The 24,698-nt window shown below is 42.4% G+C and overlaps 1 protein-coding gene across 2 annotated transcripts in view; it reads right to left on the minus strand.

The window, feature by feature from the left end:
• The window catches only part of gabra6b (gamma-aminobutyric acid type A receptor subunit alpha6b), a 31,714-nt gene that overhangs the window by 3,676 nt on the left and 3,340 nt on the right, over nt 1-24,698 (minus strand). The window contains exons 6-8 of one of the 2 annotated variants that reach the window (XM_078411338.1): nt 10,109-10,252; nt 7,740-7,892; nt 6,715-6,965 (exon numbers count right to left, since the gene is read on the minus strand). In XM_078411338.1, the coding sequence (XP_078267464.1) occupies nt 6,715-6,965; nt 7,740-7,892; nt 10,109-10,252 (548 nt within the window). The remainder of the gene's footprint in view (nt 1-6,714; nt 6,966-7,739; nt 7,893-10,108; nt 10,253-24,698) is intronic. The other variant, XM_078411339.1, reaches the window with a different exon arrangement.

Below are 24,698 nucleotides of genomic sequence, written 5' to 3' on the forward strand. Positions count from 1 at the left end.
GAGGGGGCGATCTTACGGAGGTGAATAAAATCATGAGAGGAATAGATCGGGAGATGCACAGTCTCTTGCCCAGAGTACGAGAATCGAAGATTAGAGGACATAGGTTCAAGGTGAAGGGGAAATGATTTAATAGGCATCTGAGGAGTATCTTTTTCACACAAAGGGTGGTGGGTGTATGGAACAAGCTGCCAAGGGAGGTAGTTGAGGCAGGGACTATCCCAGTGTTTAAGAAACAGTTGGACAATTACATGGATAGGACAAGTTTGGAGGGATATGGAACAAATGCAGGCAGGTGGGACGAGTGTAGTTGGGACTTGTTGGCCGGTGTGGGCAAGTTGGGCCGAAGGGCCTGTTTGTACGCTGTATCACTCAATGACATAGCATAATATTATAAATCATGGTCAGTGCAATCACTTATCTGCAGTCTGCCTTGTTCTACAGCTCAGGTGGATTGTCAGCAACTGTTCGTTTAGCTGCATCCATTACTTTCATCACAAAGATGATCATAAGTGAAATGATTGTCAAGTTTCTACTTTCTGCTGAGAATGCAACACAACAATGCTTCACTCACACTCTCAAACCAGACATATACATGTGTGCATGACTGACAACCCCATACCGAGACAGATGAGTATAGATGTCGGAGGCACATACTTGTATACCACAACAAATGCAAAGTGCACATTCACTTCATTGTAAAGGACAAAGATACAGACAGAAATAAATCACCCGGCTTTATTGTTATACTGTTTCCAGTTATTTTAGTACACATGGATTTACACCTGAATTTAGGAATCTGATTGTGATTTGCTCAATTCATGTAATCTGTGAGGGCAGGCACTAAATGCTGAAGTAACTCAGCGGGACAGGCAGCATCTCTGGATAGAAGGAATGGGTGATGTTTCGGGTCGAGACCCTTCTTCAGACTGAGCATCAGGGGAGAGGGAGATACAGAGATAAGGAAGTGTAAGGTCCGAAACATCACCCATTCCTTCTCTCCAGAGATGCTGCCTGTCCCGCTGAGTTACTTCAGCATTTTTTGTCTATCCTAGATATAAACCAGCATCTGCAGTTCTTTCCTACACATTTAATCCGTGAGAGCACACTGCAAAACTAAGCAGATACATATTCAAAGACTGAATTGATTGAACAATACAGCATGGAAGCCCACCAACTTCAGCCCACCAACTTCATGCCGACCATCGATCGCTCGTTCACATTAGTTCTACGTTATCCCACTTACACATCTCCCTACACACTAGGGGCAACTTACAGAAGCCAATTAACCTATAAGCCTGCATGACTTTGGGATGTGGGAGGAAACCGGAGCACCCAGAGGAAACCCACATGTTCACAGGGGGAACATGCAAACTCCACGCAGGGAGCACCCACGGTCGGGATCAAAGCCAGGCCTCTGGGGAGGTGAGGCTACAGCTCTAGCTGCTGCACCACAGTGCCGCCCGAGAGTAAAGTAGAAAAATATAGCTTATCAATAAGCTGGCTTATTAAAGAACGTTCAACACTGGAGTAACAACAAAAATCCAAAGCAAAGACAGGGCAGGAGAAATGCCATAACCATCTTGTGATTCTGTGCGATGAGATTAACTAAGATTGGCCAATAGAGACAGATTTTGGACATAGATTAATGAGTCTTGATGTCTTTCCAACTTTAAATATTCTGGAAGGAATTGGCAGTGTGGATCCTGAGAGGTTGTTTTCTCTGCCTGGCTTATCCAGTATGCAGCTGCACAAGACATTGGTTGGGCCACATTTAGAATATTGGATGGATTTTCCACGATGCAGAAAAGATGTGGCACTGTTGGAAAGAAGCAGAAGAGTTTCACCCTGACATTGCCTGGAATGGTGGACTTTCGTTACAAGGAGAGGTGGACGTGGTAGGATTGTTCTCTTTGCAGTGAGCCGAAAGGTGACCTTACAGGGGTTTATAAAATTGAGAGGGGCATAGTGTAGGTAATCACATTCTTTTTCCAAGAGGTGGGCGGTAAAAAGAATTAGAGGACAGAGGTTTAAGGCAAGAGAAGAAATATTTAAAGGAGATCTCAGGCACAATATTTTTCACTGATGGCATATGGAACAAGTTGCCAGAGGAAGTGGTAGAGATAGATATGATCATGGTACTTAAAAAGGTATTTGGCCAGATACATGAATGGGAAAGGAATAAAGGAATATGGGCCAAATGCTGGGAAATGAGATGAGCGTAGATAGGCATCTTGGTCAGCATGGGCGATTCAGCTGAAGGGCCTGTTTCCATTCAGTGCATCTATCAAAATCTCCTAAGAAGTATGATGTTCCCTAATGTTTGGAAGAATGAGGGGGGACCTCATTGAAACATGCAGACTAGTGAAAGGCTTGGATAGAGTGGATGTGGAGAGGATGTTTCCACTAGTGGGAGAGTCCAGGACTAGAGGCCATAGCCTCAGAATTAAAGGACATTCTTTTAGGAAGGAGATGAGGAGAAATTTATTTAGTCAGAGGGTGGTTAATCTGTGGAATTCTTTGCCACAGACGGCTGTAGAGGCCAAGTCAGTGGATATTTTTAACGTTAAGATTCTTGATTAGTACAGGCATCAGAGGTTATGGGGAGAAGGCAGGAGAATGGAATTAGAAGGGAGAGATAGGTTAGCCATGATTGAATGGCGGAGTAGATTTGATGGGCCGAATGGCCTAATTCTACTCTTATCATTTATGACCTTATAACCTAAAGTAGATACAAAGTGCAGCTGGTCAGCCACCATCTCTGGTGAAAACGATGCGTGACATTTTGGTACAGGACCCTTTTTCAGGCTGGAATATTCCCGAATATATTGCTTTTCACTGGAATCCACAAGGACTGGTTTCCTGAAGGTCTTTCGTGACGAAAGCCTCCTCATCTTATTCCCTCTTCTAGCAGGCTACTCTGCTAATATCTTTTTTCCTTGACAATCTGGATTAAGAAGAATAGTCACCAATGCTTCCACCTAAGGATCTGACTGAAGCCTGTCGAATTTGACACAATTCTTACTTGTACCAGACGTCTGCACACATTCAAGTCTGCATAGGTATCAAGAATTGTGACAAGATCTTCAGTCAAGAACCAGTATTTCTCTACAACCAGCACTCCTATAAATCAGTCACCAGGAAACCCTCAAGTGAAGAGTACGGTAGTTCACTGGGTTAGTAATCAGAGCGCAGAGTGGGAGGATACTGGAGGCATGCTGCACAGAAACAGGCCTTTTGGCCACCATGCCCTCACCAATTTATAGTAATCCCAATTTGTTCTCCGTAAATTTGCATCAAGCACATTAGGGGTAATGTCCTGGGGTTAATTAACCTCCTAACCTGCGCATTTATTCACAAAATGCTGGAGTAACTCAGCAGGTACCAGCATCTGCAGTTTTTTAAAAAATGGTACCAGCATCTGCAGTTATTTTCTTTCCTAACCTGCGCATCTCTGTGGCAGGAAATCTAAACTTCCAGAAGAACCCACATGGTGACTCGGATTGAACCAAAGTCACTGGAACTCAGAGACAGCAGCTTGACTGAATGTGCCACTGTGTTACTCTGGCTGCTAGGATACTGCACATCTCCAAATCAGCACATTCTGGTCTGGTATGGTGCCTTGAACTTGAAGGATTAAACAGATTGCAGCAAAAATGAATAGATCATTACTGCTGCCCAAGACTATTAATCTGGACAAATGAGTCTAAATCCTGCCATGGCAACTGGGAATACAAATGAAATTAAATAAATGTTTCTGGAATACAAAGCCACTACAGTAACGGTGACCACAAAACTACCACCAGATTGTGGCTAAAAACTCATCAGGTTCACAAATGTCCTCCTCAAAAAGAAATCTGTCATTCACCATCTGGTCTGGTCCATCTGCATTTCTAGACTAGAAAAAATACGGTTAACTCGAAATTGCTCATTGAAAAGGGCAAACAAGCCACTAATTTCAAGGGAGAACTCATGATGGGAAATGAACGCTGAACTTATCAGCAATATTTACGGCCACAAAATAAAATTTAAAAGTTCATTCAAATTGCACAAGTGATGATGGTAGATGTGGTGAGCTCTTCTTCCAGATAAATCCTGGACCCTCCACATGAGCTGAACAGTTATTTTTTTGCCACATCATTGGTGTCCAGAAAGGAAGCATGCAGGTACAGCAGGCAGTGAAGAAAGCCAATGGAATGTTGGCCTTCATAACAAGAGGAGTTGAGTAAAGGAGCTAAGAGGTCCTTCTGCAGTTGTACAGAGCCCTAGTGAGACCACACCTCAAGTACTGTGTGCAGTTTTGGTCTCCAGATTCAAGGAAGGATATTCTTGCTATTGAGGGCATGTAGCGTAGGTTTACTAGGTTAATTCCCGGAATAGCGGGACTGTCATATGTTGAAAGACTGGAGCAACTAGGCTTGTATACACTGGAATTTAGAAGGATGAGAGGGGACCATATCGAAACGTATAAGATTATTAAGGGGTTGGACACGTTAGAGGCAGGAAACATGTTCCCAATGTTGGGGGAGTCCAGAACAACGGGCCACAGTTTAAGAATAACGGGTAGGCCATTTAGAACGGAGATGAGGAAAAACTTTTTCAGTCAGAGAGTTGTAAATCTGTGGAATTCTCTGCCTCAGAAGGCAGTGGAGGCCAATTCTCTGGATGCATTCAAGAGAGAGCTAGATAGAGCTCTTAATGATAGCGGAGTCAGGGGGTATGGGGAGAGGGCAGGAACGGGGTACTGATTGAGAATGATCAGCCATGATCACATTGAATGGCGGTGCTGGCTCGAAGGGCCGAATGGCCTCCTCCTGCACCTATTGTCTATTGTCTATCATCTCCGTTTCCTGGGAAGAAGAGGGCAGGACAGGCGACCTCAAATACATCATTTGGAGAATGAAGGTTTCTTGCAGGTGGTAAATACGATTGTACAGATGGTTTGCGGGTCAAAGGACCTGCAAAGGAGCTTCTTCCAAGAGGCTTTGGAGCATTTTTTCAAATGCAGTATGAATTCCATCATCTAGATATACAATGGAGGTCATTTTTCTCGTGTGAAAACATAAGAAAAATGCAGGGTACCGCAGTAACAATTGTAAATATCGTCTATTGCCATCCGCTGTGTCACCTGAAAGGGGCTGTGAAGCGCTCTTCTCAAATTTGGCTGATCTAAAGTGGATGGAAGGAGTAATCAAGGTGGCTGTGGGACTCTGTGGACTTGCAGTCGATATTAGCCCCCCTGGGATGGGGATAGAGAAGGTGAAAAGGGCAGTCAGAAATGTACAATGTGAAAGAGGGGGTTGGGTTTAAAATAACAACAGTTGTCCTTACAACATGGCTGCACGCTTTGCTTTCCTTCCACTTTGGCTGATAAGACTCTCAAGCATGTTGGTTCCATTCCTCAAACTTCTGCTCTCACCTCCTCCTTTTGTGCCCAAGGTGAGGATAGGGCTCCCCTTGACCTTCCACCCAGAAGGTCTCTCCATTCAATAGACAATAGGTGCAGGAGGAAGCCATTCGGTCCTTCGAGCGAGCACCGCCATTCAATGTGATCATGGCGTTCAATAGATTATCCTCTGTAATTTCCGCTATCTTAAACAAAATGCTATCACCAACACATCTTCCACTTCCCTCTCAATCAGAATTTTGAAAGGGACAGTTTCATCATTCAATCTTCTGTTTCTACCAACGTCCGTTCCGATTCTCACAGCATCTTCCTTCCTCCATTCGGACACCCAAACCCTCATTCCAATCAAAGCATTGATTGATTTGAACTTCTTTCAACTTAATACACTACGTTCGGTTCTCACAACATGGCATCCTCGACCATGAAGGAAACAAATGAAGATTGGGTGTGTTCTGCGCAGTTCTAGTCAGTCCCCAAGAATGATCCCAAACTTTAGGCTCCCTGTCAGTATAATTTTCCATCCCACTCCAACTATGACCCCTATCTAGTGCCTTTCACATTCTGCCAGCAAAGCATAATGTAACCTCAGCGAACACGATCTCATGACTAGACAAGTTATAGCCTCAAGGTCTTAGTGTTGAATCCAACAATTGCAGATAATGTGTGCTCTGCGAAGTAATAAAGTCATTATTATTGAAAAGTCATCAACCTGTAATATTACCTCCGTCTTTCTCTCTCCACAGACGCTGCCTGACATGATTTTATTTTATTATGCCAGTTGAGATTAAGACCAAACAAAAGAGTTAGAAATGATTTGTATCATGGTTTTATGTTCTGGTGTCAATAGGTGTGAGGTCACTCAAATGCCCAGGAAGAAAGGAGATTACAAAAAGTGGTGGGCACTGCCCGGTCCATCACAGCCAATGGGATCTAGAAGAAGCGCTGCCGCAATAGGATTGCCCAGCAACATCAAAAACCCGCACTACCATGACCACGCACTCCTGCCATCGGGAAGAAGGTATAGGAGTCTGAAACCATGGCCTAAGTTCAAGAACAGCTTCTTCTCAACAACCATCACTTTTGAACACTACAAAATACTAACTAAACTATTAACTTTGAACTGCCTTGGTTGCACGAAGGACTTTATGCACTGATATTGTTTTATTTTTAAATGTATTGGTTTATTTTATTTATTATATATTTATGTGTATTGTATTCACAGGCTTATTTTGCTGCTGCAAGTAGGAATTTCATTGTTCCATCGTCGGGACATATGACAATTAAACATTCTTGACTCTCTTGAATCTTACCGAAACTTTCTTCTCTGAGTCAGACACAGCCATCGCTGCTGACAGTGCTGCCGATCTGGCTGTTTTTCTGAGATCTCGTAGAGCCTGAAGATTTGTGAAGTAGTTCACAGCTGCAAACTCGATGAGTGCAGAAAAGACAAAAGCGAAGCATACGGCAATGAACCAATCCATAGCAGTAGCGTAGGAAACTTTGGGTAATGAATGGCGTGCACTGATACTTAGTGTGGTCATGGTTAAAACCGTCGTGATACCTTCAGCAATTTAAAAACAAATTATCATTAGTACTTGAAGTAGATAAACAACAGATTAACACACACCACCAATCATGTTTTTTTACTTTCATTTTATTTTATTATAGTTATCAGGGATAAACTTTGATTTTAACTGTGAAGCTACAAAAACAAGTTATTCCTAAATAGCCGCCAAATGGGTTTATTTCTCCCCGTATTGGACCCTTGTCACTATAATCTCATACAGGACAGTCAACAAAAGAAGAATATTAGAGCAACATTCAGTCCCAGAAATGGACCGAATTCATAATTCAGGATTCATCCCTTCCCACATGCTAATTGTATAGTATTTCACAATAATCAAAGGAAATAGATAGTTTATGGAAAAAATGCGCTAATCAGGAAACATTAAAATCTATAACTTGGTTCTTTCACACAATTAAAACTACATACTATTCAGTGACATAAAACATATATGAACAACAAAATACACCAGAACACAGACCTCACACGTTTGCTTCTAAGTCACCAAATACACTGATATACAAACAAGCATAGTAAAGGTTGCCATACCAGCCATACGAGCAAGGACAGATTCTTTGTTTATCCAGAACACAATTTGAGACAAAACTAAAGTCATGGTGCATGGGATGTAAGTCTGAGTGAGATAATAGCCTAGTTTTCTCGTAGCAAAAAAATAGACTATCTGCATGAAATGGAAAAACGATGATGGTAAATAAACAAAGACTGGACAATGAATACCGTGGAGAGAAGGTGTGGTAAATCAAGGCGTACCAAAAACTGTTCTAGCTGGGACAGACTCCTTATTAATCCAGAATGACACTTGAGAGAGAATTACTGTCATAATGCATGGAATGTATGTCTGAATCATAAAGTATCCCATCTTCCTTTTTAAGTGAAAATACACTGTCATCACTATGTATTCACCTGTTCAAAGAAAAATGCGAATATTTTTGTCATCATAACAATAATAATGTACATTTTCATTCTCGGCACATGGGTTTCCATACAGCAGATTCTATGATGTATAAAAGATGCAGCACAAAAGTAGAGGCATGAGATACAGAGATACAGCTCAGATATGAGGAATATTCTAATCACTTGCAAATGATGAAGGTCCAAATTATTTTTGCATCTCATCTTTGTGATAAAATATATATTTTATGCTTCCTGATTATATTCAGTTGATGGAATAAGCATAGTTTAAATTTGCATTCATGTTTTTAGAATTACCATTAATGAAGAATGAAATAAGATGGCAATTTTAGTGCCCTTCAATAGGTTATTTGAATCGACCGCATCTCCTCCGAGATAAGTGGCCATCAAACATAATTATATCTTTAATGGCAAAAATAAATCACATCTATAAGATTGTTTATCTGAAGTTAGATGTTGCAGCTTTCCATCTCACGATAACATTGAGGCAAACCAAGAATTTCAACTGTGAATAACGCAAAACTCATGCAATCTTCACAGGGATCACAGTTTAAGAATAAGGGGGAGGCCATTTAGGACTGAGATGAGGAAAAACTTTTTCACACAGAGAGTTGTGAATCTGTGGAATTCTCTGCCACAGAAGTCAGTGGAGGCCAATTCACTGGATGTTTTCAAAAGAGAGTTAGATTGAACTCTTAGGGCTGAGGGAATCAAGGTTATATGGAGAAAAAGCAGGAATGGGATATTGATTTTGGATGATCAGCCATGATCATATTGAATGGCGGTTCTGGCTCAAAGGGCCAAATGGCCTATTCCTGCACCTATTTTCTATGTTTCTATATAATCTTCTTTTAAAAAGCATATCATAATTTTATTCTTGTGCAGATAGAAATGTTAGTACAACTTCTTGTGTCAATATTTCTTTGTCATTTACTTTTGAATCGGATGAATTAGTTAATTATATTTTTCAACTCACTACCGGAGATTTCCTCGGTAGTGATGGAAAATGTCATTCACATCATCTGTAAGACATGTTGAATGTTGAAAAGATATGTCAAATCAACTTTATCAAAAAATCTGAGATTTTCTTTAACATTACGTGACATTTTTCAAGCAACTTATATTGTCCTATCAGGATCACCTCGTATCACAACAGATCAAATCAAGTAGCTATGAGAGTACTTCTGTTTAAATTAGATCATATAATATCAGCAAACAATGATGAGAATCTGCTGTTGATTAATATCCATTGCGTACTAGGGCCAGTAAGTTATCACATGCACTAAACAATTGCACTGCTGTACAGTTTAGTAAAACAAATCCTGTTACATTTCCACATGTTTTTCTTTTATAATTTTTGACAATTATGTTCAACTTCACAAAATAGAACAGTATGGTACAGGTCTGAAGAAGGGTCTCGACCCGAAACGTCAACTATTCTTTTTCTCCAGAGATGCTGCCTGACCCCCTGAGTCGCTCCAGCTTTTTGTGTCTGTCTTCGGTTTAAACAAGCATCAACAGTTCCTCCCTACACAGTACAGTACAGGAACTGGCCCTTTGATGCCCAATGTCTGTGCCGAACAAAACTGATCCCTTCTGACTGCACCTGACCAATATCGCTCTATTGCCCTCATATTCATGTGCCTATCTAAAAGCCTCTTAAATACCACTATTGTGCCTTCCACCAGCTTCCACCAACACCCCAAGCTGATCGCTCAATGCACCTACAACTCTCTTTAATGGATTTATTCACAAAATGCTGGAGTAACTCAGCAGGTCAGGCAGCATCTCGGGAGAGAAGGAATGGGTGACGTTTCGGGTCGAGACCCTTCTTCAGACTCTTTAATGGAATACCCTAAGTATAATGCTATAGAGAACATCAAAAATAGGACCCCATTAGCCAAATCTGGGTCATTATGTCAATTAATCTCTCAATATTTTTCTCTTTAGAACTACTACATATATTGTTCTATAATAATCATGTCTAACTTTAAAAAAAGCTGTTAGAATATCAAAATCACAAATTCAGTCATTAATATCTTTGGACTAAGATGCCATCATCCAGTATTATCAACATACTGTTCCTATTTCTGTTGGTTAATAATTAAGAACTTTGTGTTAAAAATGAAAACACTGCTATTTTGAAGATAAAAGAAAATGAGCTTCAAAAATCGAAAACACATAACAGGAAAAGCAAATGCACTTGCCTGTGTTGGACTTCATAGTTTCACTGGACACGGTTTGACCTACAAGGTCATACTGAAGCAGACTTGAAGATTCATCTGGTACTTCTACTGAGTACAAGGGCCCCTTTTTCCATGTGTAAATTATTTCACTTCTTGGGTAGGCATCTGCAAATTGAATAACATTTTTCAGCTGATTCTGCAACTGTACATGATTGTTTTTATTAATTTCCCCATAAACCATTTTTGTCGGTTAACAACATTGCATGTTCATTTTCATCATTAGTGATTCACTAACACTGTGACAAAAAGCTTACTGGAGCACCAAATACAAAACAAAAAGTGTACAAGTACCAGAATTAATTCAAATCTTTTAATAGCTTTCTTTCTATCATTGAATGACAGGAACTTCCTTAAATAATTTTGTTTATTCCTTTTGATTGAAACAAACTTTTTTTGTATTTTTCTAATTACAAATATAGTCATTTAAAATCTGATGTGTTACATAGACAGTGATTTGAGATACGTACCTCTACCTCATTGGGGTCTCCCCGGAATATCTTTGATTGGACTTCCCTGGCTTTATCGTTCACTAAACGTTATTCACGATATTCCCTTTCTAATATATCTGTACACTCGATATTCCCTTTCTAATATATCTGTACACTCGAATGGCTCGATTGTACTCATGCATTGTCTTTCCGCTGACTGGTTAGCACGCACAAAAGCTTTTCACTGCACCTCGGTACACGTGACAAGAAATAAACTAAACTAAACTGTTTCCAAATAATAATGTCACTTTAAGCATCCTTTGGGCTTTGATCTTGATTTTTAAAAGATTGTTTTTCATCGTCTATTAAGGCCTATTTCATTTTGTAAAGAAAAAAGGCCAGCTTCTATTGTCTTAATAATCTCTCAGTGATATCTTGCAATGCCAAAACAAATGTCTCGTTTACCTATACACATATCTCTCATAGTTGCCTATACCCTTCCACCTGAAATTAGTTGGGTACTGTAGATGGTTATGCATGCAACCTATACTGTAGCTACCTTATCACCACTAACCACGCCCCATCCTATTAGTACAACTGTAGTCTCCTCCCTTTGTTCCACCCTTTTAGGTCCCGGTACGTCTGAAGGCTGGATGCAGTCAGTGCTGGGACGTGTGTGCCATGTGCTATAATAAACTACCAGTAAAGGTTACAGTGTGTCAGAGAACACTCCTTTACATGGTGTCAGAAGTGGGATGCGAGCGTTTCCCGTTTACCGGTTTTCATTTATTTTGTTCCCGTTAGTGCCCAGTTTCGGGTTTCCCTCGATATGGCGTCCTCATGCCGAAAGCCATCTCCCCTTGTCTTCGATGCCGACATTGCGGAACGATGGTCGACTTTTGTGATGGACTACACTCACTACGTCAATATTGCGAACCGGAACGACCCAGCCGCGGTCAAAGCATCACTTTTGCTCAACCTGGCCGGTCCCGACGCAATGAAGAGAGCTCAAGCCTTTGTCTATGCACCAGCGGTCCTGGATGACAACGACCAGCCGGTCGAGCCAGCTGAATCGGCCGACGACCCGGTATGTCTTTTGCGCAAATTCGCGGAGCTATGCGACCTGCCCTCCAACCGTATACTGGAGCGGGCCAGGTTCTTCTCACGCAAGCAACAGCCGGATGAACCTGTTGAATGCTTCATTGCCGACCTGCGACACCTTGCCCAGCGGTGCCGATTCGAAACCATGCGCGACCAGCTCGTCAGAGACATTCTCGTTACCGGTATGGTCGATCAGAAGCTGCGTGCCGACCTGCTGCAACGGCCTGACCTAACCCTGACTCAAGCAATGCATGCGTGCCGCATTGCCGAAGTGGTCCACCATCCTCACGGACAGAGGGGGTCTGACAACCGAGCCGTAAATTTAACTGGAGTTGCTGGACAACGACGGATGAGGGAGAACTTTCGCCCTCCACAGCGGCCCGTTCGCACACCCCGGGACCCAAGATCTAACAAGTGTCCTAACTGCAGCTACGTACACTCCTCAGAATCACAGTGCCCAGCCCTTGGGAAGACATGCAATTTCTGCGGGAGAAGAAACCATTTTGCAGCTGCCTGCCGATCCCGTGGGAAAGTTCCCTCAGCTCCCAGACAACTCCTAGACAATCTTTTGCAGGTTGATAGCGAGATGGACTCTGAGCCCAGCTTTTCCACGGGAGATGTAAGTATTTACACTCTCCTCCACAGCCGATCTCGCCTCCCCGATCCTTCTGTGAACATAACTGTCAACAATAAGTGTTTCTCTGCTAAACTTGACACGGGGGCGAAGGTGAACGTAATGTCAACAAAGCTGTTCCACCGGATAAGGAATAATGAGCTGCTGATTGCCGACCGCTCTGTTTTGCGTGCCTATGGGGGAGAGGAACTAACACCTGTGGGGAGGGCGACCTTCCACTGCGTGCTGCAGGAAGGTTCCCAGGACCTGTCTTTCTTCATTCTGGACAGTGACTGTGTGACGTTGCTTAGCAACCGGGCATGCCAGGATCTTGGGCTGGTGTCGTTTAACCATACGGTCCACAAGGTGCAACCTGTGATGGATCCACTATGTGAGTACCCAGACCTGTTTGACGACAAGCTGGGGAAGCTGCCGGTGGTGTACAAGATCGCGACAGACCCATCTGTGGAGCCCGTGATCCGTCCACCCCACAGGGTGTCTTTTGCCATGAAGGGCAAAGTGGAGAATATGCTCAAGGACATGGTCAACATGGGAGTGCTGGAGGCTGTCAGCGATCCAACCGTATGGGTCTCCACCATGGTCGCCACGTTGAAGAAAGGAAAAAATGAGATACGGGTGTGCATTAACCCCAAGGACTTAAATATGGCAATTAAACGGCCCCACTACCCCATGAGGACTGTCGAAGATGTTGCCGCCCAGGTGGGACAAGCTACTGTGTTCTCCGTCCTCGATGCAAGGAGCTCGTTTTGGCAGATACCCCTGGACAAACGCTCCACGGATCTGACCACGTTCAGCACGCCCTTCGGCAGGTTTAAGTTTTTACGGATGCCGTTCGGCATCAACTCTGCCAGCGAGGTATTTCAGCGTTCTATGGAACAACTATTTGCAGGTCTGCCCTGCGCGATTATTGTGGATGACATTCTGGTCTATGGGAGGGACGTGGCCGAACATGACCACAACCTCCGGCGGATTTTGGACCGTGCCCGGCAGATAAATTTGAAGCTCAATCGGTCAAAGTGCAAGTTCCGGGTGCCTGAGGTCACATACGTCGGACACATCTTCACAGCCCAAGGGTTAAAGCCAGACCCGCAAAAGACCAGCGCCATCTCTGAGCTGCCGGCCCCGACTGACGCTGTCAGTCTGCAGCGCTTCCTGGGCATGGTGAACTACCTGGGGAAGTTTATCCCCGACCTCAGCGAGTTGAGCGCACCCCTGAGACAACTCACAAAGAAGGACATTGCCTGGGCATGGTTTCCACACCACCAGCAGGCGTTCGACCTGCTGAAGACGAGGCTGGTCAGCACACCAACACTAAGGTTTTTTGATCTGCTGCTTCCAATCGTGGTCACCTGCGACGCCTCCCGATTTGGACTGGGTGCTGCCTGCCTGCAACTCCACGCTGACGACTCGCTGCAGCCTATCTCCTATGCCTCTAGGACAATGACGGCCACAGAGCAACGCTATGCTCAGATAGAGAAGGAGCTGCTGGCGGTGGTTTTCGCGTGTTCGAAGTTTAGAGACTTCTTATTCGGCACCAGGTTCACCATTGAAACGGATCACCAGCCACTGGTGACAATACTTAATAAACCGATACACTGCGCTCCTGCCAGACTACAGCGGATGATGCTGCAGCTACAGCGCTTTGACTTTAAGATCGTATATAAGAGGGGCACCGAGATGCATGTTGCTGATGCACTGTCCCGGGCCCCCCGGACCTCCTGCGACCAGCACCCCTTCGAGCAGTCGGACTTACAGGTACTGAACGTCAACTTCGTCCCTTCTCACCAGCTGAAATGCCTGGTTGAACACACCGCAAACGACCCCGACCTGCAGCAGCTTGCTGCTGTCATCAAGCGCGGGTGGCCCACCAAGCGGAATTCGTTGCCTGCCAGCGTCCACCCCTATTTTTTGGTCCGCGATGAGTTAGTCCTCCGGGATGGTATTATTATCAAAGGGCACAAGGTTGTCATCCCGGAATCACTGCGTGGCTTGTATTTTGATGCCGCCCACATGGGACATCCCGGTGCAGATGCCACCATCTCACATGCCCAGGACCAGTACTACTGGCCGGCCATGGCTAAATACATCCAAGCCCGAGTCGATTCCTGTCCGGACTGTCACTCGCTTGCCCCGCATCAGCAAAGACAGCCACTTTTGCAGCAGCCTGCACCTGAAATGCCCTGGACTTCTCTGGCTGCCGACATTTTCGACTGGCGTGGTAAGCAATACCTTGTGCTAGTAGACTCTTACTCGAATTGGTTCGAGGTGGACTTCCTCCCTGCCATCACCTCCGAGATGGTGATCAGCAAGCTTCGCCGCCACTTTGCCACGTTTGGTTCCCCTGTCCGGCTGCAGACAGACAACGGTCGCCAGTTCACCAGCGCTGAGTTTCGAGCGTTTGCCACAAAGTGGAACTTTAATCATTTCACTAGCAGCCCGGAGTACCCTCAAAGCAATGGTCTAGCGGAACGGGCGGTCCGGAGCGCTAAGCACCTGCTTGAACAAACCCGCCTCTCGAACGGGGATTTCTATCAGTGTCTCCTGAACCTTCGCAACATTTCTCGAGACATTTCCATGGGATCCCCTGCCCAGCGACTCATGTCCCGAGTTGTCCGCCCTCCGATGCCTATTGCCCAGCAGTCCCTGATGCCTAAAGTCCTGCAGCCTGCTGATGTCCAGAAACGTATTGCCCAAAAACACGAGATCCAGCGACGGTCGCATGATAAATCCTGCCGCCCTCTTTCTCCACTGATGCCGGGACAGGTCGTCCGTTTGCAGACGTCCACCGGCTATTCCCGACTTGCCACCGTCGTCGGGTTTGACACCGCGCCACGTTCCTACCTCGTGGATTTCGAAGGGACTGTCTACAGACGCAGCCGCCAGCACCTGTTGGCGGTTAACGAGCCCAAACCACCTCCTGCGGTTCCGTATACCCCTCCATCGCGTGTCGAGCCTTCCTCCACTAACGTACCCTCTGCTCCCTGCATGCCACGGTCGGTCCTTTTGCCTCGGGTAGCCCCCCCTGCTCCTCCCGGGCTTGCTCCCCAGGCTCTGTTGTCCCCTGCAAAATCTTCTCTCTCTCCAACTTCAACTCGTTCTACCCCTTCATTTTCGCCTGGCTCTCCTGTGTCTCTCCGTTCCCCCTGCAAGCTGGGTTCTCCACCCAGCTTCTCTCCTCCTGTTTCTGTTCTTGTCCCCCCTCCTACTCTTTCGGGCGGGGAGGGTGAAGGTGCTGTGCGCACTCGCTCGGGTCGGATTGTAAAACCTCCGGCTCGCTACGGAGAATATGTCTAGCTTTGCAGGTACTGTATAATAATCCTGCTACTGTAGTAACTTGTTTGAATTGTAAGGGGAAGGATGTAGATGGTTATGCATGCAACCTATACTGTAGCTACCTTATCACCACTAACCACGCCCCATCCTATTAGTACAACTGTAGTCTCCTCCCTTTGTTCCACCCTTTTAGGTCCCGGTACGTCTGAAGGCTGGATGCAGTCAGTGCTGGGACGTGTGTGCCATGTGCTATAATAAACTACCAGTAAAGGTTACAGTGTGTCAGAGAACACTCCTTTACAGGTACTGACAAGTTAATTGCATCATAATGATGAGGCTCAAAGATGAATATCTGGCTACCGTGAAATAAAATGCTTAATTGTGTTATAATACACTATTGCAAACATCCCCACTTATGTCTACTTTTCTGTGTTCATAAATCACAGTTTGCTTGTAGCATCATGTTCTTCTATGGTGCAAATATGTATTTGTATGAGTAAGAATAAAGTAGGTTTATGCACTTTTTCCTCTGTTTTCATTAAAATTAACCAAATATATGACCTTTATTGCTAAGGGAATGAAAGTAATTTGGGTGAGGCTCAATGATTGGAGCAAACTACCTCTTAACAAAAGTTGCCCTCTAATGTTTTTAAATGCTTTAGTCACAAAATACAACTTTTACAAACTTCCACAGGTGTGCCGTAGAAAGCATTCTGTTGGGTTATATCACAGCTTGGTTTGGGAACAGCTCTAACCAAGACCACAAGAAATTGCAGTGAGTTGTAGATATAACCCAGTCCATCACACAGACCAGATTTCCCACCATTGACTCCATCTACACTTCACTCTGCCTCGGACAAGCACCCAACATAATCAAACACATGCCCCACCCCGGTCATTCCTTCTTCTCCCGTTCAACAGAAGGTACGGCAGCTTGAAAGCATGCAATACCAGACTCAGGAACAGCTTCTGTTATCAGGCTTCTGAACTGTTCTTCCATAAGCTACGATACTGTCCAATTCACCTGTTTCCCATTGAAGACATTGGACTTTGTCTATGGGAATGATGAGCTACAATGCTGAGAATTATACTCTGCACTCTGAATCTTGCACTTTGCTCTATCCATTGGACATGAGTTTGACTTGATTGTACTTATGTATGGTATTATCTGATCTGATTGCGTAACATACAAAATAATGCTTTTCGCTGTACCTCAGTATACGTGACAATAATAAACCTAAGCCTAAACATGACCTTCAAACTCATGGTTCTTATTTATATTGTGTAATGTTTTAGAATCCATCAAAAAAGTTATACAATAAAAAGATTAGAAAATGTGCATAATTTCAGTTGAAGAAGCAGTTGACCACTCAGCCCTTCCTGCCAGCTCCAATATTTAACATGGTTGCATTTATATCTCAGCACCACGTTCCTGCAATCACCCTCTCTCCCTGGATTCCATTTTGATCCAGAAAACTATCTATTTGGAAAATACTCAGTGACCGAGCTTCTTAAGCCCTCTTTTCTGTAAAAGGATTCAAAAGATTAACATCCCTCTGATAAACAATGCCTCTACAGTATATTTACCCTGTTGAGCTTTGTAAGAACTTTGTATGTTTCAATGAGATCACCTCCCATTCTTTAAAACTGGGGTCGATTTGCTTCATTATTCATGTGAAAAAGATGACATTCCAGGAATCAATAAGGCATTCCCTTTCCTGTACTGTGAGTATATCCTATCTTGAGATGGGAGATTGGATTTCTAGATAATATTCCAGATGTTTATACGCTAGAACTGAAATCCTCTTACAATAAAATCCAACCTACCTTTTCCTTCTTATTTACTAGCTGTATAGGCTCATTGATTTTTAGTGATTTGTTCACAGGAACACCCACATCCCCCTGAACGCCAACACCTTTCAATTTCTCGATGTTTAAAAAAATATTCCACTTCTTAAATTGTTTTTTGACCTCAGATTTTTACATAAAATTTCACCAAGCCTATTAACTTGTGAATCCTCTTTCCAACACAACCTGCCACTTAGTTTTGTATTACCAGCACATTTGCATGGAATACAGCAAACTACAGAAAGATCATTGACTGGAAATGGTATCTCTGTTTGTCTCTCCACAGATGCTGCCTGACCTGCTGTATATTTTACACTCAGTACTCTTATCCATGTTGATTACATGTTGTGAGCTGCTGGGGCCTTGTGACATCCTACAAATCACCAACTCTCAAGCTGAAAAAAATTATTTACTCCAGTTCTTTGTGAATGGGTCCTCAATGCATACCATAAACGACTAGCTGTAGACAAATGTGGATCTCATTTTGTTTAAAATAATTGTGCGCAAAATTATTTTGGAGGCATGTAAGAAGGAACTGCAGACGCTGGTTGACAGTCAAGATATCCCGCCTCTCCCCCCTTCTTTGGAAACTATTGTAGGAATGATGGAACTCTGGAAGATGACCACCAAGATGACAATGCATCGAGTGTAAGAAGGAACTGCAGATGCTGGTTTATATCGAAGCGAGATACAAAATGCTGGAGTAACTCTGCGGGCCTGGCAGCATCTCTGGACAGAAGGAATGGGTGACGTTTCGGGTCAAGACCCTTCTTCGGACTGCATCCACTATCTTCACAGCCATCTCTTTCAAACCTGTTCCATGTGCATCATCAAGCCCTGGAGATTATTTTGCCTTTCTCTCACATTATTTTTTCCAATTTTACTCACATGCCTATCCTAATTTCATTTATCTCGTTCTTCAAATCTGATGTTCTCTACTATTTCCAAAAGGTTTGCTGTGTCTCCTTCCTTATTCCCCAATGTAATTTCAGTTCACTCACTATGTAAGAGACCCAAATTAACTGTGATAATCTTTTCCGTGTTACACTTCTAAATAAGCTTACACCACATCTGTTACATTTTAATGCAATCAATTGATGTTAACTGATTTATCCATTATGTATGTCAAAAGCACAACAGATCAATTGAAAATGCACTAAAATTATTGAATTACAATAAATAAATTATATAATTTTACTGCTGCCATATAATGAATAGACTATTGACTACGAATCAACATACATTTTGTTTAAAATACAAATTGGCGATAAATGCAATTTTCCAAGTATAGCTTTGTTTCCACTTTTTATTTCTGAATTTACTACGAGTTTGGGGCAAAATCGTTCTTTCAAATTTCAAAATAGAATGGGAAAATTGGATTCTTGTTGTGCATTTGCTTGACCGACCAATCATATTACCAGCGAGAAAAAACCTAGCACCATAAACTCCCCTTAGAGAGAAAATCTGGAAGAACAGCTTGAAAGGGAACATCAAGCTGAGTTGCAAAAACAGAAAGATAAGAAGCCAGCCAAAGTCTGTGAATGCCACAAGAAAAAGAAAAAATCAAAGGGAGGCATCAATCTGATATAAAAAAGGAGGAAGATTTAGAGAGGAATGGAAAATAACAAGATATAGAAGGACCAGAGGACATGGGTTTGAGGACATAGGTTTAAGGTGAAGGGGAAAAGATTTAATAGGAATCTGTGGGGTAACTTTTTCACACAAAGGGTGGTGGGTGTATGGAACGAGCTGCCAGAGGAGGGAGTTGAGGCTGGTGCTATCCCAATATTTAAGAAACAGTTAGACAGGTACATGGATAGGACAAGTTTGGAGGGATATGGACCAAACGCGGGCAGGTGGGACTAATGTAGCTGGGACATGTTTGCCAGTGTGGGTGAGTTGGGCCAAAGGGGTTGTTTCCACACTGTATCACTCTATGACTCCATGACTCTAAATGAGAATGGAAATTCAATAACACAGCAATAATGGGTTAAATGCAAAATGTAGCTGGTGCATATGCTTAAGTCTGAATGTTATAAGAAAAGACAGAGAAATGAAAGGTGATAATAAGTGTAAATATTGCAATGGAACTCAGATACCACCAGACTTAAGAACAGTTTCTACCATCAGGCCATCAGGCTTTTGAACTCATAAACACATTTCAAATCATATATGTTGATTATTTTTAATATTGTCTTTTAACCTATTTTTAATATTGTCTTTTTACCTATTTTTAATATTGTCTTTTTACCTTACTAATGTCATTAAAAAAATAAAATAATAATCTTATTTATCCTTAGAATATTACTGCTGAGGTGACCCGTTGTCTTGTCAAATACATTTCATTGTACCGTTGACCCTGTGCCAACCTACATATGACAAATGAAATTTATTATTATTATCATCTATAAACCACTGGCAATAAACAGTACTGAGGATTTCCACATTGCTGTGTTAAATTCTGCAATAAATAATGAGTGATTCCTTCATAATTATTGCATTTATTTACCTCATCTAGCCTTTCCTGGGTTGTTTGATCTTAGTTAGTGTAGGAGTAATGGTCCTCTGACTGTGTGATCTTTACCACTGAAGCACTGCTAAAATGTGTGCAGCACGTATTCACACTGTGACTTGGCACCTTTGGAATGAGGCATATATAAATTCTAAAGAATTCCTCAATCTGCTAACCAGTGGTAGAAAATGTGGACGTTTAGATATCAAAGGTTAAAATGACAGTATGTTCAGATCGCACATAAATACAAATACTGAGCATAAAAGATTACAGAATGTACTTTCCTTTCTCCGAATGCATTTTTATGGCTTCAGTATAAGTTATGGATACAGATATGACTGTGACATTTACAATGTTTTTAGATAGGCACATGGATGTGCAGTGAATGGGAGGATAAGGATAACATGCAGGCAGAGAGGATTAGTTTAACTTGGTGTCATGTTCAGCATGGATATTGTAGGCTGAAGGGCCTGTTTCTGTGTTGTACTCTCCTTTGTTCTATGTTCAATGTTTGCATCGAAAACAGAAAATCTTCCATTAGATTGACTTGCTTTTAAATATTCTACATTCAATAAACATAGATAATATTAAGAAGGCTTGAAACTTTAATTTCTGTACTATAAAGGAGGAACTTATTACTTATGTTGATTGCTGGTTGTTCCTGCTAATTTTTGCAGTTTAGTACATTTCAATCAGTTTGTGGTGAAACTTGGGTGAACAAATCAATTTTTGGGAAGGCAGAATGGTGCCCTACTTTGAATTCACCTCAGGACTGATCCTATCAATGCTCAAGGAAGATAAATGGCTGTGTAACAAGGTACACAAAGAGAATCATCTCCTGTAATCCACATCGCAGCATCAATTATAATTTTCAGGATAGGGAAGACGATTAAAAATTTTAAAAAACACCGTAAGATAGCAAATTGGCATGAAATTCGTCATTCCTGGCAAAAATGAGCCTCCACCCTATCTATATACTAAAACTCTCGTTTGTTTGTTTGTTCCTGAACTACAGCCAAAACGGTACATTTTAAGGTTTAAATCTATCTCCTCGGGAGGGAGGGAGGGAGGGGGAGGGAGGATAAGGGGGGTTGAGGGGGATGGAGTGGGGGGAAGGAGAAGGGGGGAGGGAGGGAGGGGTGGAGGGGGGCGGAGAGGGGGCAGGGGAAGGGGGGAGGAGAGGGTGCTGCACCAATGCAGGAGAGGTTTGGGCCCAATGGGTCCACTTGGTCTAGTTTTCACTAATTTCCTTATCCATCAAACTTCGGGGAAAATAAATCAAACTGGGCGCAAAGGATGCAGTGTTGTTGCCACTATTTTTACACTACCACCCAAGGTGAGATTCACCCATGCTGTTTGACACTCATTGGCATACATTTTCTACAACCTATTCTATTTTGTTTGGGAAAAATAATGCAACCACATTTGTATCAGACATTGAATCTGAGACTGACAGTTGTGGTTTAATTTCCAACCAGAGTGTAAAAAAAATGTTTGATTTGGCCGACTTTGGTCTCAGAAGAAAGCTGTGTTGATTCTAAATGTGAGCGTGAGCAGAATGATTGCTTTGAACCGAGGAGAGAATCTTTCCTGTTCAAACAATCAAAATAAAGTTCAATGGCTTTACAAAATATGGCAGGTTGAAAAGATTTTGTCCCACATTCAATTTACAGTAACGTGTGATGCAAATTAAAGGAGTGAGATATTAGCCACTTTTTTCAAGTTCATAAGTTATAGGAACAGCATGAAATCATTATGTCTTCTCCCCATAAGCCCTGACACCCGTACTAATCAAGAATCTGTCAATGCTTGCCTTATTATTTATTCGTTTTTATTGGGATTTTATTGATATTGGTACTTGTTGTGTTGGTTCCTATGTTTGCGCGATTGTTTTTGAAAGATTTGCACTGTTGCACTGTTTCAGATGTAGCACTTCTAATATTGTTATACTGTTCGTACAATGACTATAAAGGCATATTATTATTATATTATTATTGTTTCTTAGTACCTGAACTGATGTACAGCACTTTGGTCAACGTGGGTTGTTTTAAAATGTGCTATACAAATAAAATTGACTTGACTTGACTTGACTTAAAAATATCCATTGACTTGGCCTCCACAGCTTTCTGTGGCAATGAATTCCACAGATTCACCGCCCTCTGACTAAAGAAATTCCTCATCATCTCCTTTCTAAAGGTACATCCTCTTATTCTGAGGCTATTCTTAGACTCTTATCCTCTCCACATCCACTCTATCCAGGCTTTTCACTATTTGGTAAGTTTGAAAGAGGACCCCCTTCATCCTTCTAAACACCAGCGAGTACAGGCCCAGTGCCGTTAAACATGCATCATATGTTAACCCAATCATTCCTGGGTCAAGTCTGGTCTTGACTTCAGATTTACATTGATAATTGTATACTTCTGTACAGCTCTCGTTGTTTTAAATAAAATCATGACCACAATGTTCAAGAATAGCTTCAACAATCATTGGACTGTTGAACACTACACAACACTAACCTCAATAATAATGAACTTCTATGGACTGTCTTTGGTTGCAGGAAGGACTTTGGTTTTTGCACGAGGATTATAGCTCTTAATTTATTGATTTTTAAAAAATTATTGTGTGCATTGCAATCATAGGCCTGTTAAACTGCTACAGGTGAGAATTTCATTATTCTGCTGTTGGTACATGTGACAATTAAACATGCCCGACTTTCTCTTGACCCGAAAGGTCACCCATTCCTCTCCAGAGATGCTGCCTGTCCCACTGAGTTACTCCCACATTTTGTGTCTATCTTTAGCTAAATCATATCTTTTTCCTCGGATGGGAAAATCAAATCCTACAGGGCATAGCCTTAAGGTGACAGGGGCAAAGTGTAAAGGCGATCTGCGGGGCAAGTTTTTTTACACAGAGGGTGGTGAATGGCTGGAAACGTTCTGTCGGGAGCGGTGGTTGAGGCAGAATGATAGTGGTATTTAAGAGACTCCTGGATAAGCATATGGATCTGCAGAGAATGGAGGGGTATGGGTTATGTGAAGGCAGATAAGATTTGGACTTAGCATCATGTTTGGCACATACATTGTAAGCCAAAGGACCTGCTATTGCGCCCTACTGTTGTATGATAAATCATCTTCTGCTGAAACTTCATACTTAAAGTGATGAGCTTATCAAAAGCTGTGAAAGTGTATATGTTATATATTGAAAAGATATATAACTCAGTAAGGGCAAATTAGGTTGCAACAAACAAATGAAGATAAAAGAGATGCTGCCAGACCCGCTTAGTTACTCCAGCACTCTGTGTTCTAAACAAGATTCCACACCTGCTGTTCCTTGTGTTTTAATGAAAAAAAGTAATTTACATTCAGAGCTGCACTAGTAATGGCAACAAACTTCATAGATGATCAAGTACTTATTACTGTTATGTAGAAAATTTGGCAGAAATGTATACATGGCAAACTCCGATAAACACCAATGTAATTGATCATTATCAAATCGTCTGTTAACGTTGATGAATAAATATTGACCGGGGCTATGGGACAACATCATGCTCAATTCTGAATAGTACTAGCAGATATTATACATTCATTTGAGAGGGCAACCTAAATTTACGCATAGTACAACACCAAGCATCAACTGAGTTTAATAATCTCACACTCAAATCTCTTAATTCAAATTTTAACCCATACCTCCTGACTCATAAAATGAATGGCTGAAACGTTCTCGACCAACCCTAGCCTCTTTTCATACTGATTCAGAATTTGTAATCTGCAATTTGTCAGTGCCCTCCATAATGTTTGCGACAAAGACCCATCATTTATTTATTTGCCTCTGTACTCCACAATTTGAGATTTGTAATAGAAAAAATCACATGTGGTTAAAGTGCACATTGTCAGATTTTAATAAAGGCCATTTTTATACATTTTGGTTTTGCCATGTAGAAATTACAGCAGTGTTTATACATAATCCCCCCATTTCAGGGCACCATAATGTTTGGGACACAGCAATATCATGTAAATGAAAGTAGTCATGTTTAGTACTTTGTTGCATATTTTATGCATGCAAAGACTGCTTGAAGTCTGCGATTCATGGACATCACCAGTTGCTGAGTGTCTTCTCTGGTGATGCTCTGCCAGGCCTGTATTGCAGCCATCTTTAGCTTATGCTTGTTTTAGGGGCTTGTCCCCTTCAGTTATCTCTTTGGCATATAAAAGGCATGCTCAATTGGGTTCAGATCCGATGATTAACTTGGCCACTCAAGAATTGACTTTTTCTTTCGCTTTGAAAAGCTCCTTTGTTGCTTTAGCAGTATGTTTGGGATCATTGTCTTGCTGGAGAATGAATCGCCGGGCAATGAGTTTTGAGGCATTTGTTTAGAGATACAGCGCAGAAACAGGCCCTTCGACCCACCGGGTCCGCGCCGACCAGGGATCCCCGCACATTAACACTATCCTACACTCACTAGGGACAATTTTTTACATTTACCAAGCCAATTAACCTACAAACGTCTTTGGAGTGTGGGGGGAAACTGAAGATCTCGGAGAAAACCCACGCAGATCACGGGGAGAACATACAAACTCTGGACAGCCAGCACCGTAGTCAGGATCGCACCCAGGTCTCCGGTGCTGCATTCGCTGTAAGGCAGCAACTCTACCGCTGCGCCACCATGTTTGAACTTGAGCAGATAGGATGTGTCTATACACTTCAGAATTCATTCTGCTACTACCATCAGCAATTGCATCATCAATGAAGATAAGT

Source organism: Rhinoraja longicauda, chromosome 14 (assembly GCF_053455715.1).
Source record: "Rhinoraja longicauda isolate Sanriku21f chromosome 14, sRhiLon1.1, whole genome shotgun sequence".
Classification (NCBI taxonomy): domain Eukaryota; kingdom Metazoa; phylum Chordata; class Chondrichthyes; order Rajiformes; family Arhynchobatidae; genus Rhinoraja; species Rhinoraja longicauda.